General features: G+C 33.5%; 2 protein-coding genes across 2 annotated transcripts; one reads left to right on the top strand and one right to left on the bottom strand.

Annotated features, from left to right (window-relative positions):
* Positions 1-3,807: 3,807 nt before the first annotated feature.
* Positions 3,808-7,756, top strand: LOC109804414 (root phototropism protein 3). The gene is made up of 4 exons (XM_020366236.3): positions 3,808-4,442; positions 4,631-4,700; positions 4,832-6,103; positions 7,058-7,756. Exons 1-4 carry the CDS (start codon positions 4,330-4,332, stop codon positions 7,604-7,606), a joined length of 2,004 nt encoding a protein of 667 aa, XP_020221825.1. The 5' UTR covers positions 3,808-4,329; the 3' UTR covers positions 7,607-7,756.
* A 4,026-nt stretch (positions 7,757-11,782) lies between these two features.
* LOC109803616 (transcription factor SAC51) lies at positions 11,783-15,457 on the bottom strand. Its single transcript, XM_020365266.3, has 5 exons — positions 15,298-15,457; positions 14,390-14,694; positions 14,107-14,315; positions 13,731-13,885; positions 11,783-13,645 (listed from the first exon to the last, which is right to left on the bottom strand). The coding sequence occupies exon 5, from the start codon at positions 13,626-13,628 to the stop codon at positions 12,606-12,608; it is 1,023 nt and encodes a 340-aa protein (XP_020220855.1). The 5' UTR covers positions 13,629-13,645; positions 13,731-13,885; positions 14,107-14,315; positions 14,390-14,694; positions 15,298-15,457; the 3' UTR covers positions 11,783-12,605.
* Positions 15,458-16,652: the final 1,195 nt, after the last annotated feature.

Here is a 16,652-nt window from a genome sequence, read left to right as displayed (position 1 = left end):
TTACTTCTATTCAGTCATTATGCAAAGTACAGGAATGATGATTCACCAAACAGGAATATCAATCTAAAGTTACTTCAAATGTAGAATTCGATCCTATAATTATGAAGATAACATGCCTTTCCTTCCTTTACAACCCGAGAGGAAAGATTTTTTCCTGGTATGACTACTATTACCTATTAACCTTGCATGGACATCATAGGTACCGTAGGATTTTTCTTACGTTGTTAAAAGTGAAGATTTTTGCCTTCACTATTCGTGCTAATGTGAGGTCATTAAGGTAGTTATATCAACTCTCATTATATTTTCACTAGCTATTTTATTATTAGTCTTGAATATCTTTTTAATCTCTATAATTTAGGTTTCTTATTTTTTAATTTTCATAAAATTATTTCAGTTATTTTAATCCAAATAAACATATGTTTTAAAAACCAAAATAATTTTATAAGAATTAATTGGAGTCACGGCTACGGCGGCTACGCGGCACAAGTCACACCATGCAATCCAAAAACGCTTTCTCTTTCAACTATTTTGATTTTCATTTTTCACCCACACCACACCAACCATAAATAAATTATCACCAATCTACAGCATCATCATTCAACCAATGCATATCTAATTATGTGGGCAAGTTTTCACTATGCCTTGGCCCAACAAAATCAGATGTGACTTCAACAATGACATCCATATCTCAATTGGTCGCTTTTGTTTTTTTTCCCTCATTTATTTCAAAATCTGACCCAAATATAAAACAAACCACTACGTACATCATAATTAGTTAAATCATCAGCTAATTAATTTATAGGTTGATAATTCATTCTTTAACTTAAATGGTTCAATACTTGTATTTTTTAATTAGTAACTAAGCTAACATACAAGTACCTTCTAGTAAACTTGTAATAAAACTTTGCTAGCATACAAGTACCTTCTGATAATTATTAATCACAGTGGATCTAATTTCTGCATGGGGAAAAAAAGGAGTGATGCTATTTTTATTCAAATTTTCGCATTTTCATTATTCAATTTTCTCTATTTATTTTTATCATATCATTCATTTTAATACACTTTTAACTCTGTTTCTCTATTTCTTTATTTTATTATCAAGTATATTATAAAAGTTTATTGCATGATTAATATTATCCAAAACATGAAACCATGCATTTTGGGGAATCTATTTCGTGGTGACAAACAGGTAAAGTACACCCTAAAGAGACAAACTGACACTACTCTGCTCATGCTGAAACTCCAAAAATTTAGTACGATACACACAAAATTTTACTTTCATACAACAAACACCATAAACAATGCACTGCCTAATGATTTCATATGCTTCTTTTCCGGAAAGACAATATTCGAATCTATTGATATAACAACGAAAACCCATTTTTGATTATCCTTTTTTGACTTCACAAATTTAAGGTTTGTGTTAGGCCCGATAGTCCACCTGTTACTCTACCATAATATGATATTGTCCGCTTTGGGCTAGGCCCGCACGGTTTTGTTTTTGGGCTCCTTCCCAAAAGGCCTCATACTATATGGAATGGTGGACACCCTTATAAACTAGCCAATGTTCCTTCATTTTACAGATGTGGGACTTGGGATGAATCCCAACAAACCTCCCCTCAGACCAAGGACCACATGTCTCGTGACCTCCTCCCCTCAAGCGATAATCCGCCACCATCTTGTACCACCTTAACTCTACGGGACACGCCGCCTGAACACCACAATATCAGGAAGACTTTCGACACAAGGCACCATTCCCCGAAAGGAATTGCCAAGCATAACATAAATTCCATGTTGTAACTTTCCTTTCATAACAACCAGAGCACCTTTAGAAACTGTAATCTGTCCATCATTTCCTGAAAAATTGTACCCTTGTTTATCTAAGGTACCAATAGAAATCAGGTTCTTCCGTAAGCCAGGAACATACCAAGCATCAAACGTTCTGACCATGCCATCATACATTTTTATCTGTACAGCGCCACTACCTTTTACTCCAAGCTCTTCATCATCACCTAACTTTACACTACCATTCCATTCTTTAAATGAATTGAACAACTTCTTGTTAAAAGTCATGTGATAAGAAGCTCCGGTATCCATGACCCATGTATCAGCAAAACCAGTAGTATTTCTATCTTTCTTCAGTTGTGGACAATTCTTCCTTATGTGCCCCACCTCTTTGCAGGTGTAACATCTCACTTTCTTTGACTTTGAAAGTGAATTACTGTGTGTATCAGTCAAACTCAAGAGAATCAGCCTTCATCTTCAATTTCCACAAAGTGAAATCATCTTCACCTACCTCTCGCAGAACCTCATCAGTCAAACTCAAGAGAATCAAATTTGTACGAATACGACACACAAATTACGTAACCTAGAGCTTTGATACCACTTGTTAGGCAATTTCCACAAAGTGAAATCATCTTCACCTACCTCTCGCAGAACCTCATCAGTCAAACTCAAGAGAATCAAATTTGTACGAATACGACACACAAATTACGTAACCTAGAGCTTTGATACCACTTGTTAGGCCCGATAGTCCACCTGTTGTTCCACCATAGTATGATATTGTCCGCTTTGGGCTAGGCCCGCACGGTTTTATTTTTGGGTTCCTTCCCAAAAGGCCTCATACTATATGAAATGGTGGACACCCTTATAAACTAGTCAATGTTCCTTCATTTTACAGATGTGGGACTTGGGATGAATCTCAACCGTTTGTTATGTTCAGCAACGAAAAAATCTAGTCCCATAATATAATATATTTTTTAAAAATAAAATTAAGAAAAAAAACAAAAAAAAGAGGGAAAATATATAGCCTATATTATAAATTTGAGTTTCACTTTTCAATTAATTCATTTTTATACATTCTCTTTTGTCTTTACGTAGTCATACCAATATATAATGTATGAGAGTGTGATTGATTTTTAATATTTTATTTTTTTCAAATTTAAATTATTGATGTTATAAGTATGTTATTTATGTTTAAATTTAAATTAAGTCATAACTTGTTTCAAATCATAACAAATCCTACTATCTTTAAAATATTAATGTTATATTATTATCTTCAAATTTAAATAAAATTAAATGTTAATTTAATTTATTAAAAGAGTGTAATAAAGTAGAGAGATGAAACAAGTTAACCGCAATATGTAGGTCTTCTAAAGTTTCGTTCAGTAACCGCAACTTTTGCTTTTTCTCTCATACACGTACAAGAGTACGTAACATAAAAAGTTAATTAAAAGCTGTAACTTCTTCGGTTCATATTTTTTTTTTGACAGTATCCTCACACATTTCTTAAAATCCACATGTATGCTCATTTTCTTGCATTATGCATCTTATTATCTCTTTAACTAATTGTATGATCAAAGAGATAAATTAATTTTCATCTTAAAAATCAATTTTATAAATTAAATCAAACACAAAATGTATATTATTAAATCACTTACAAATATTTAGTTTCACTTCATGTTCCAAATATACAGATTGAGTTACACATCAACTACATTTTTTTCACACAAGATCATCTACATCCTACAGTGCACTTATATTACCCCAATCATTCATTTTCAGTTCGAAACTATACCAAACAGCTATTACATAGCTCAAGCTTTGTGAAAACGCCAAGTGTCCATGTTGGTATCACTAAGACAAAACATATAGCCACAAATCATAGTTATTTGGCTTCCATGTTCACCGCCACATGTTTTTCTTTCACTTTTACTTTTTAAAATTTATTCTCGTTTAATAGGGGAAAAGAATATTTATTTGTTTAAGCAAACTTAGTGGTTTCTCTTTTTACCTTGGCTCTGATTAAACATAGAAAAGCCAAATGGTGGGATCATTAGTAATCAATTGGCTATATCGTAAAGCCCAAATCCTGTTACTGAAGAGCATTTTTCATCGTCAAAGGAATGATGTTAGGATGTATCAAATTCAGTAGCCCAAAATAATAAGAATCTGATCTGAAAAGGAAGAGACATGTATGGTCAGTGGTCACACTGGTGAGGCATAAAGAAACTCAAACTGGCTGTCTTTAAACATTGACTCAGAGAGTACCCAAAAATCCAAAAGCTGGAAGAAACAGAAACTTTGATGAACAGAAACTTTCACAATAAAACTGATTATGCCCATTTCAGCACAGCCTGTAAGAGGTCCTTCAGATTTTATGTGAAGAAACCGACAATTTTAACATAACTAATAATTCCAAGTTTCCAACCATCCCATGTGGCTCCCTCCCCCTTTCACTCTGCTCTTTTTCTCTTTGTGACTCTCAGTTAGAGGCACTGTCCTAAGAAAAATCTAGACCACTGTGTTCTGTGAATCTGGTTTTCAAGCATGTGGGAATCTGAGAGCGAGTCAGCGGCAGGACACACATATGGGGGTGGACTTATCACTTCAAGTAGCCATGGAGTCAAGACAGAAGGATTTGTGCAAAGAGGCCGCTCTTGGTATGCTAAAGCATAATTCGTACCCTTTCAAGATGTCACAACCACCAATTTACTTTGCTAATTCTAGTGAGAAGAAAAATTTTAGGACACCCAAAATTTTGTACTATTAATTTACCCACTTTTGAGTTGAACAAGCTTGAGTTGTAGAGCATGTAAACTGCTTTAAAATCTTGTCTCTCTCCATGCAGGTATGTTGCTACTGATATTCCAAGTGACTTTCTAGTTCAAATTGGAGAAGCTAGCTTCCACTTGCACAAGGTAGCTGCTATCTTGTTTTTCTCTCCCAAAGTTAGAATTTCATGATTTCCTTTGTTTTATATCAAGAGATCACAAAATATTCATTTGTGCTGTTGAATTTTGTGTCTTTTTCTCCCCTTTTGCTGTGAAAGTATCCTTTGGTATCTCGAAGTGGAAAGCTGAGTAGAATCATATATGAATCACACCACCTAGATTTGAATAAGATAGTTATGGATGATATCCCTGGTGGGGCAGAGGCTTTTGAGCTTGCAGCCAAGTTCTGCTATGGAATTGCTGTTGATTTAACAGCAGGCAACATCTCAGGACTAAGATGCGCTGCTGAGTATCTTGAAATGACAGAAGACCTAGAGGAAGGGAATCTTATATTCAAGGCAGAAGCATTTCTCAGCTATGTTGTTTTGTCTTCATGGAGAGACTCCATAGTAGTGTTGAAAAGCTGTGAGAAGCTCTCACCATGGGCAGAAAACCTTCAAATTGTTCGCAGATGCAGCGAGTCTATAGCTTGGAAAGCTTGTGCCAATCCCAAAGGGATAAGGTGGTCCTACACTGGGAGAACAGCAAAAATTTCTAGCCCAAAATGGAATGATATGAAGGACTCAAGCCCAAGTAGGAACCAGCAAGTTCCTCCTGATTGGTGGTTTGAGGATGCCTCAATCCTTAGGATTGATCACTTTGTGAGAGTCATCACTGCCATTAAGGTAAAGGGCATGAGATTTGAATTGATTGGTGCGGCAATAATGCATTATGCAACTAAGTGGCTACCTGGTTTGATTAGTGACACTGCAATCCCTGGTGATGAAGCAAGCAATTGCAGTATTAGTAATAGTAGTAGTAGCGGTGGCGGTAGCTGGAAAAGTGGACTTCATATGATTGTGACAGGAACTAGAGATGACACTTCAAGTATTCAAGCTAAGGAGCAAAGGATGATTATTGAGAGCCTTGTGAGCATTATTCCACCTCAAAAGGACAGTGTCTCATGCAGTTTCCTTCTTAGGCTTCTGAGAATGGCAATCATGTTGAAGGTTGCACCTGCACTGGTCACTGAGTTAGAGAAAAGGGTGGGAATGCAGTTTGAGCAGGCTACATTGGCTGATCTTCTGATTCCTTCTTATAACAAAGGAGAGGCTATGTATGATGTGGATCTTGTTCAGAGGCTGTTAGAGCATTTCCTTGTTCAGGAACAGACTGAAAGTTCAAGTCCAAGCAGAAAGTCCTTTTCTGATATGGGTTGCATCCTTAATGCCAAGGCAAGAGTGGCAAGGCTTGTTGACAGTTATCTTACAGAGGTGTCCAGAGATAGGAACCTTTCCCTCACCAAGTTTCAGGTACTTGCAGAAGCTTTGCCTGAGGCAGCTAGGACCTGCGATGATGGACTTTACAGAGCAATTGATTCCTATCTCAAGGTAATTGATTTCATAGGGAAAATGAAAAAAAAAAATGTTATTTAAACTCTTAATTTCCTACTTTTACACTTGCACCTTATTATACTTGAAATTTTGGTAAAACGTTGTGGTCAAATTTGAAATGAAAAATTGGATTTTATGCTACCCTGAGATAGGCTTGTTGTTCTCATCACGATAAAGGGAAAAGTAAATTGGTGGTTTTGTCTTTCAGTGGCAGCACGTTTGATTTAAAGAATAATGTTTCCTGATTCTCCCATAAACTAGAGTTAGGTCATGTGGTGCCTGTATCACAGATATAAGACCACTAAACATAAAACAACCAATGCCCCTAGAAACGTACTTTTGTTATTTATATACAGAAGGTTAGTGTCATGTTTTGAATGTTATACTTTTTTTAATGATCTTCAATTTACCTAAAGTTACACCTGAATTTACATGGAATTTTGGTAAAAGGTGCATGGTGAAATTTGAAATAAAAAAATTGGATTTCATGCTACCTTAGCATGCCTCTTGTTTTCATTGCATTAAAAAGATTATTATTTCTGATTTTCCCTTAAACAAGATTTTGAAAGTACCACTAAATATAAAATCAATCAATTTCATGGAAAATGGTTCTTTATTTTTTGTAAGCTCACACATAGATGAGCTTATTAGAAATTATTAGGTAATCCGAGATGATTATTGCCCCTACTATAGCATACAGTTAAGTGATATTAACTCTGGTAAATTGGAAAACTTGTACATGTGATGTAGACATTGATTGATAATATTTTTATTTTTATTTCCATTGGTTTGACAAGGAGGGTAACAAAACAAAAGAACTGAGAAACTATATTGATTGTGTTTCACTAATCACTCATTGTAGAAGGATGAGTAGGAATGTGTAGTAGCTGAGATTCACTTTTCCAATGGATTTCCACTTCTGAATTCCTTATACGTGTAACAAATAAACAGGCACACCCAACACTTTCTGAGCATGAAAGGAAGCGACTCTGCCGTGTAATGGATTGTCAGAAACTCTCGATTGATGCCTGCCTTCATGCTGCTCAAAATGAAAGGCTTCCATTAAGGGTTGTTGTGCAAGTTCTATTCGCTGAACAAGTTAAGATAAGCAATGCACTAGCCAGCAGTTCTGTGAAAGATGTTGAGCCTGAGAGCCATGCAACGGTTCCTAACCGGAAAACACTTCTTGAAGGGACACCACTATCATTCCAAGAAGGATGGACAACTGCTAAAAAAGACATCAACACACTCAAGTTTGAGCTTCAGAGTGTGAAAGCCAAGTACATGGAGCTTCAAAATGATATGGCTAGTTTGCAGAAACAATTTGATAAGATGCTGAAACAGAAGCACGCTTCTGCATGGAGCACTGGGTGGAAAAAACTCAGCAAACTTGGAAGAACCACAAATGTTGTAGAAAATCAAGATAATTCGCCTAAGATTCCAGATTCATCAGAACTGAACAAAAAGACTACTAGAAGGTGGAGAAACTCAATATCCTGATTCCTTGAAAGATGAGAATTCTTAATTTCTTTGGAAGTGATTCTATTTCCCTCTTGATATCTTATAGCAATTTCTACATGATTCTGGCTAAATTGTAATTTGTCATAATTTGTCACCAAAGCTAATCATATTTTTCAAGTGTGAATTCTACTGGCACTGCTTCAATCAAGACTAGAAATGCATTGTGTGCATATTTAAAAATCTATAGTTAAATTACTTCGGATAAAACAGACACTTGCTTCACAATGTTTCCTTTTGTTTCTGCTGCACTAAATTATTATACAGAGCGAAGACTAACAGAAAGAAGATTATTTTATTTTTATTATCTCTACTTTATTTTATTTTTCTAAATTTTAAGGATAAATTACTATCTAATTTCTTGAACTATATGTGAATTTTCAAATAAATTCTTAAACTTAAAAAAAAAAAGCCTAAACTAATTTGACAGGTCCTGGTATTAGTTTTTAGCGATTTAAAACTACTAGAAAATGACTATGGTGGCAATTTTAAAAATCTTAGGGATTTAATTAAAATTACATGATTAACAACCTAATTAAAAAAAGTGTTTGGAAATCTATTTAAAAATTTTAAAATAGTTTATTGACCTACTTAATAATTTAACCAAATTTTAATAAACAAATTCAACTAGTTAAAAGAAAGAATAATATCAAAATGTTTAAAAGACATTTTTATGAATTTCAAAAAATTTGGTATGATAGTAACCTTATTTTTGAATCAAATTTTCTTATGACTTTCAATGAGAAAATGACAACATTTTTTTATCCATAATACTAATAAAGAGTATTTAACACTTTCTTTCTTTAAACTAAGTTATTAGCATTAAACATATCTTCTGAAAAGTTAATTAATATGTTAATTTCTTAATAAAATATGATATCACACATGATTAATCTATCTAAGTTTAGATAAGTAAGTCTCTCAACTTGCTTTTTTTTATTTAAATTATTCAATTTCATCTTTTATTTTAAAAATACCTAATATTATTTTTCAATATAAATCGACACCAATGATGTTAAGCAAGATGACGGACGGTAACATGTGAAAATGGACATGTACAGTATAGGATTATCCTACAACCATTAGGACCAAATTAAATAATTTAGACAAAAAGGCACACCAAACCCATTTTTTAAAAAATAAAAATTGTCCAGAAGCGGTGAACTACAACGAAATAAGAAACATGATTAGATATTCCAACATAAATCATGTCACCCTGCATCAAAACAGTGACTATAGTTGTCATGTGACAAGACAAAAAGGCTTCCACGAGTCCAATTCGGCAACAAGTAAATCTTTCAATGAGATTAGATTACAGTGATGGATTTATTTGATGCTTTCAATTTCATCATCTGCTACAGTTTACCACCCATCACAACACAAAGGACTATCATGATTATTGATTGTTAATTATTATATTTCAGTGCTAGTCTTCTTGTTTAACCTATTTGGCATGAGAAAGACAAGACTAATATGTAATCACTGATTTTCCAACCAAGTCATAATTGTAGCCTCCAGTTTAAACAGTCGGTGCCCTCAAGGCTCAACCATTTCTGCTACATGATTTTTAGATATTAGTCGTCAGATTCCAGAAGATGTCATTGCAACGCATTATAGCCAATCTCAGTGTCAAATTCTTCATGATTGCATGTTTTGCTAGCTAATAACAAGACAAGGACTTTGTGTGGCAAAGGATGGGTTAATGAATCTAAACCAGTTTTTCCTCAAAAAACCAAGACAATGGTTGAAAATTTGTGAAACCTGGGGTATAACTAATAACTCAAAACTCATTCAATCCATTATATGTAGGACTATTCTGTGTGCCACTTATTTATGCACATAACCATCATATATATATATTTTTTTAAAAAAAGAGGCAAATGAAAATACCAAGGCATTTATCATTTTAATTTGACATGCTTCTTTTATATTCATGAAAATTGAATTCGAATATCAGAAGAATATAACAATTTATGCGATTTCTGTTTAAACAAGAAGCCATTCTGTTTCGGTACAATCCAAATTTCAAGTTGCTTGAGATTTTCATTTGTCGATTCGAAGGCTCTTATAAGGCCAAGGTTTTGATCATTAGAGTTGAATATTCTAATAATGAAACAATGTTCTTGGCTCGAGCAATGCCATCAAATCATCAATCATGCCTAAATTAAAGTTGAACAGGACAACACGGCATGAAATATATGGCAGATAACAAACTAGTGTAATTTTAAATTATAAATATGATATTTTAATTTCTTAAAACCAATTTCAGACCAATATCTTCGATGACATGTTAGGGTAATAAGATCTACGATTCACATATTTTACTCAACTAAAATTTCCTTAATATTTTAGTGTAGTGTATGTTATTTTATTTTATTTATAGGAAAGTATATTTTCACATAATACTTCTAGTTACGATTTTATATCTAAGATGGAGATCAAATCACAATTTTTAATGAAAAAAATATAAATGTTAAATAATTTGACAACGACTTTTTAGTAAGTGACTTGGTGTATATTGTTTTAAGTTTGAGAACGAGTTTTATATTGGGAGCTCAAATATTAACTTAGTTATTTAAGTAATATTTCAAATATTTTTATAATCAAAATAAATTTTTAGGATACAAAAGAATTATTAAATTTGTCTTTGTGTCATCATTATTAAATTTGGACCAAGTCACCATTATTAAATTTGTCTTTGAAAAACTCATTTTGTACTATTTTTTTAATAAAAAAATTCGCTAGTATTTGAAAATTCATTTTAAAAAGTTCATTTTAAATTTCTTATCTATAACCATGAACATTGATTAATAGAAATGTATATTGCATACTTAAATTAACTTGGTTTAGTTTTTAAGAGTTATAATTAAATATGGAAAATACTTCAATGATCATTGTGCCTCAATAGGGATTAATCTTCACCTATAAAAGTGTGAAAATCAATAAAATCCTGCATCCAAAATATCATTAAAAAACTATAATTAATTTTCATCAAATTGGAAATCCATTTTGTCAAATTGAAATTCTTATTGTGCCAATTTTAATTTCATATGAAATGTAATTTAAAATTCTTCTAACTCCCAAGTTCCACCAAAAGTTGTATGAAACACAAAGAAGACTGATACGAAAACATATGAATGATTTTGATAGATCAGTATTATTTATTTAATCACCTTGATTTCCGTCAAATCCAAATAATTACATGTATTTTCTTTTAAAAAGAAAAAAAGACTACTTACTGTAGTTCATAGAATTAGTGGGGATTATTCTTTATGCTAAAGAGTATGAAAATTCTACAGTTTATAATAATAATAATAATTAATCAAAAAAATGTTCTTAATTTTCCCTATCTCTTAAATTTTTGTTAAATCGCCAAGTCTACAGTACTGAAAAGTAGGGAAATTTAAGTGTACCTTAAAGTTCCTTTTTTTTTTATTAATTTTTTTTATGCATTTGAACATTCACAAGAGCTTACTTCAATAGTTTGTTAACGTGATTTATAAAATTATCCTAGAAAATCTTGAGATACTCTTTCAATGATACTTGATTAGGCAAACTCTGATTGCGGATTAAAAAGTAGTGGTTAATTAGACACGCTTCATTGTTAAATATCTTAAATTTGGAAGTGACGGCATGATTGAAAGATTAGTGTTCATTCCATTGCTTTGTTTCAACAAAGTGTGGACATAAAAGATAAGGAAGAATGCCAGAACTGCCTAGACCAGAGTTGTTTACGCCAATTAATTGTGATGGGACTAAAAAATTAGAGAAAACATATTTAATTAAAGTATAATGTTCATACAAAATACATTTCAGTTGCTAAATGATGTAGATTGTAGACCAATATAAGCTACATGTGTCGCACAACACAGCTTTAAAAAAAATTGACAGCCACTATAACTTAAAGTGCCCATGACCACGTTACATTACATGAACAACACTTTATTTCCATTTTCATTTTAAATTATTTAGACCAAAAAATAATTGTTGGTTAAATTAACTTTTACCAAACTGATACATGTCATCCATCAGTCATGTGAAAATTTCCACTCTTTCCGTCTCATAGGTAAAAAGATTAAAGTATCATATTTTTTTTAATTACTTTTTGAATGCAGGTAGTAAAATATACAAGACAACAGAGGAAGTGAGGAATCATGGTAGTAAAAAATGATATTTAATTATTGATCATGTGTAAACATGAAACACATCAGACAATCAACATAGAAAATATGAACGCCAGAATACACGACTTCCCTTACAACATTCACACTCCAATTATTCATACAATCACACGACCGACAGATAAATACATAATGACATCGTGAAAAGGAGACCTAGAATACTCAACCCACCTCTCAATTACAATGTAGAAAATAGAATCGCCTATAATTCCACCCTCAACACGTAAAACAAAGTAACCTTTACCACAACATGCTATGTATCCAACAAAGGGCCCCATCAAGGTAATGATGAAACACCACGCTCCTCATTCAAGCACTCCCCAACATCGAACTTTCTTGGTACTTTAGAGTCTACGCTAGCATGATATGCGTACAAGCTTGGAAGAGAGAGGACAAAGCATAAAATCAGGAATGAAAAGGAGGGTGGAGAGTGGGACCCCAGTCACCTAACGCGCATGCATTCAATCAACAAGAGAATTCAACACTCCAGGAGAAAAAAGTGTCCTCATTTACAGCACAGCCATCCACTACCATCTCCATCCGTCACCTTTAATCCTTCAAAACCTAAAAGCTAAAATATCTTGGTCATCAAATTGAAATCCCAAACCCCATGTTTCTTCAATTGCAATGGCAAACTGCAGTACTATCTATTGCTGCTTTCGCTCCTTTATTGCTAAACTATAAATTCACCTCGAGAAAGAGGTTAAAAGAAGCAGTAATGCTTCAATAGTTACAACCCCTTTCACCAACCATGTGCCCTCCAACCATATTATAACCACAAGGAGCACTCAGTGATACTTTCACAGTGTACCAGTTTGGTACATCAAAGATTTCAAGTACTCAATAGTACCATCGATGACTAGCAGGGGATGCTTTCCTTTTGCTCCAGGAATGAAGTTCTCAAGAACTCTAAAAAATTCACGGATTTTCTCCTTTTTCAATTGAATATCAGCAACTGTTGAATTATCTTCTTTAATATGCCTTGAAGAATACACCCCACTACTAGAATACTTCGATTCAGCATCGCTGACATACTCACATGTTTCATTTAGCCATTCAGAACTAGCACTGTCCACAAGTGGTGGTAATTTATTGTATCCACCACCAATTAACTTCTGCCTTTTGTTTGGCCAATCAGAGCTAGCAACCTCCTCCTTCATATCTTCAAACTGTTCTCGCATATCATAAGTTCTTTTACTAACCAATGGAGAATGGCCTGTACTTGTTACCTCATCATCATCATCAGAATCATCAGAGTAAAGCAATGCATTGATTTCTTCTGTGTCTTCATGCATTTCACTTTCTTCATTGTCTATATGATCCTTACCAGTCTCTTCTGGTGAATTGTATACGGGAAAATGCATTTGGCCCATATTAATTGCCTGTGCTTCCTCTTTAACATCATAAACTTGAGCAAAATGTGTAGCAGTAACAATTGGACTCTGGACAAGAGGGTAGACAGGACTATAAAGCAACCTTGTCTTACCACAAGAATGGTCGAAAATAAGTAACTTCTTCTGCAAAGATGCATGATTTGCATTTTGAATAGCCCCCCCAGTATGTATTTCTTTCAAACATGGTTCTGAATTGGGATACTGAAGGAATCTTTGCACTTCATTGGTCTGCTCAGTCTTCAAGTTTGGGATAGCAGGGGACGTGAACCTTGGAAATATGCTGACAGCAGGAAAGATGCATGTGCTAGGGTTCATATATGCTGAATGAACCTGTGAACTGGGCTCTGCCAAGGTGTGGGAGCCATTTAAGTAAGGTGATGGCCAAGCCACGTGCTGTGGGTAAGGCCAAGACCTATGAGTCTTAACCATTCAACAAAAGAAATGACCTAAATAACAATAGAACTGATTAATCAACGCTGATGATGAAAACAAGACATTTTCAGATGAAAAAGAGCAATTGAAATTACATACCAGCAGATGTTATGGTGCCTTGATAGATCTTCAATGACTTGCTGCTTCTCTTAGGAACAAATGACAGAAAACAAAACTACAAACTCCGACTTAAAGAGAAATAAACGTAAACTAATCTACGTGACAGGCTTAAGCAAATGACGGAAGTACTCAGCCTGCAAAGAGTTAAAAGATGGCACCCATAAGCACATAAAATTACTCGATAGCTGACTTACACCATAAGGTTTAGTGATCATTGAACACGATGTACATACTGTATGAACAAAATAGACATATATAAAAATTTTCTTCAAACAGCTGGTTTGAAAATCATGCCTACAGTCATAGAAAAGAACTGCAATTGCAAAAGACTAAGAATCAGTGACAGGTTACTAACCTGACAATCGTGCAAAGGTTGAAAGCATGCTATCACTCTAACAATAATTGTTGGTTCACCTTCAATGCCACTCTCATGTTTCAAAGCCCTGAATCTTGTTTGGCTTGCGGCTTGGCACACCATAACTTCTTTTGATCCTTACCACAAGAGAATGTAATGCACACTCCAAAGAAAATGCCCCAATAGAACGTGATAATAAAGGCACCAAGCTAATTATAAAATCAAAATCAGCTAGAACTATAGAACTATATGGGAGGAGGACAACACCAAAGATAAAATATACCAGGCTCTATCTTCACTTCCTATCTTTCAGCCAATTCTATACTCGTCTGAAGAAATGATCAAACAGTGGTTGTCTTCCATGGCATGGGTTAAAAATAAGGGACCAAACTCCCAAAGTAACAAAGTAAAAGGATTTATGGGACTGAGAACCTACAGAATAACTTTACAATACAAGTTCAAGCTTACAACTTGGCGGCACACGTCAACCAAAAGACCCAACCACATGCTGATTTCTTCCTATGTGACTTAAGATTCCACAATTGCTTAGAGCTTCCGGAAGATATTATGCCCTTGAGACCAATTACTCTGAAACAATATATTAAAACAATTTCATGTTGGCAAACATAGTAACAACAACAATAGTGCTTATAATAATAATAATAATAATAAATCCTCCAATAGACTAATGTTTCAAATTAAAAAACAACAATAATTACTGTGACAATGGGAAAACTCATTGCAACATACAACTCAGTCTGTTCGTTTATTTTATTTATTTATTTTTAAAAAAGGCTGTAGGAGCATCACCCTTGTCTTAATTTTCTTATCCAATCGAGGGAGAGATCAAGGGACATAATAAGATAACAGAGAAAGCAATCACCATGTTGGTGACTTGTTGGCAACTAGCAAGAAGACCATGAAGCCCACTTGGCCTACTCAGCGTTGAGAATTTTTTTTAAAAAAGAAAGAATAAAAATTAACTACTGTGTATCCTCAAATTTGTCAGCAATCAAAGTAGGTTAATTTAACAGCAAAATGACTCCAATTAAAAAAAAAAAAAAAGATCAAATTCGAAACCCAGGTTACATGGCGGAGATAGTAGATTCAAGACTTCACCTTAAACATGTTTTCATCTTACCGACTAAAAAAAAAAAAAAAAAAAGCGAATGAGTTGTTGAAAGGACTTACAGATAAATTGAGGAGAGTGGAAGAGGAAAAGGGAAAGAGAGTGAACAGTGAAGAAGAAAATGCGTGAAAGAGGTAGTGGAGGGAGATGGGAATGCCCACCGTTATATAGACAACCAAATCTCACTTTTGCCCCTTCCTTTTATTTCCCCTTTCATTTTTACCTTTTCCACGCTCATGCTATTTTTTTTCTTTCTTTCTTTTGTAAGTATCAAGAAAAAATGTGCAACGTGTACATAAGAAAAATAATAAATAATAATATTTGTTGGCTTTTAACCTACAAATACCATCCTCTCAAAAACCAAATCATGTCATTATCATTCACTCCATCTAACCTAATTTTTCACTCAAAAGTTAAGAACGCAAGCATCATTATACAACAAATAGCATACATTTTTCAATTCTTGACATTCTCCAAGTTCTTTCTTAAATTTATTTATAGTCACAAGACTATGGACACAATCACGTAGCACATATTCATCTCTCACAACATGTCTTCCTTAGGGAAAAAGTGCATTTTGAAGGCTCCAATCTCCATGTGGTAGGTTGAATCTGTGAGTAAATGTTAGATATTATGTTTTATCCATAAAAAATGAGAAGTATACGCTCAAGACATTATGATAAATAGGTATGTGCTTTGTGAAGATGTGCATAGTATCCGGACTTTGTGACAATGAATAGGTTTAGGAAGAAATTTTTTGCAAGTGGATTTAAGAAGGAATTCAATAAATGTTGACGACCAAAGAACTTATGTAATTTCTTGTGTTGTGATTTTGGGTTTGAATGGTAGATTGCGTTAGAAGGAATAAAAGGGTGGTTTACAGTTGCAAATGACATAATTTGATATATATATATTATATTTTTATCAATTTTTTTTATAATTTCTCTATACTCTTAAAATATCATACATTTTGTCTCTATAGTTTTAAAATATTACATATTTTACTTTCATTTTTTTAAATTTATGTGCATTTTGTCCTCAAATTACACGTTATTAAGTTAGTATCACATTATCAATTCATGTCATCAATATATATATATATATATAGGGAGAGACAGAGTTAATCACCCTTACACTATTAATATAAAATTTTTTTACATTAAAATCAATTATATCTTTTAATAGTACTATGTCATTTGCTTATTTAATCAAATAAAAATAAAATAAAATAATTTAAAAGATATAATTGGTTGTTAGTATAATGATCGAAGATTTAACCATAATTTTCTTTTGGTGAGATGTAACTTCGACCAAAGTCCACATTCCTTCCCAATCGAATACGCATATGTGAAATTTGCTTAAGAAATGAATTGATGGTGGTGGCCCTAATTAACTGGCGATTATCAAAAGCATTAGC

Source organism: Cajanus cajan, chromosome 1 (assembly GCF_000230855.2).
Source record: "Cajanus cajan strain Asha chromosome 1, NIPB_CcT2T_4, whole genome shotgun sequence".
Taxonomy (NCBI): domain Eukaryota; kingdom Viridiplantae; phylum Streptophyta; class Magnoliopsida; order Fabales; family Fabaceae; genus Cajanus; species Cajanus cajan.
Note: the sequence above shows the minus strand (reverse complement) of the source record. Positions and strands in the feature narration are given on the sequence as shown.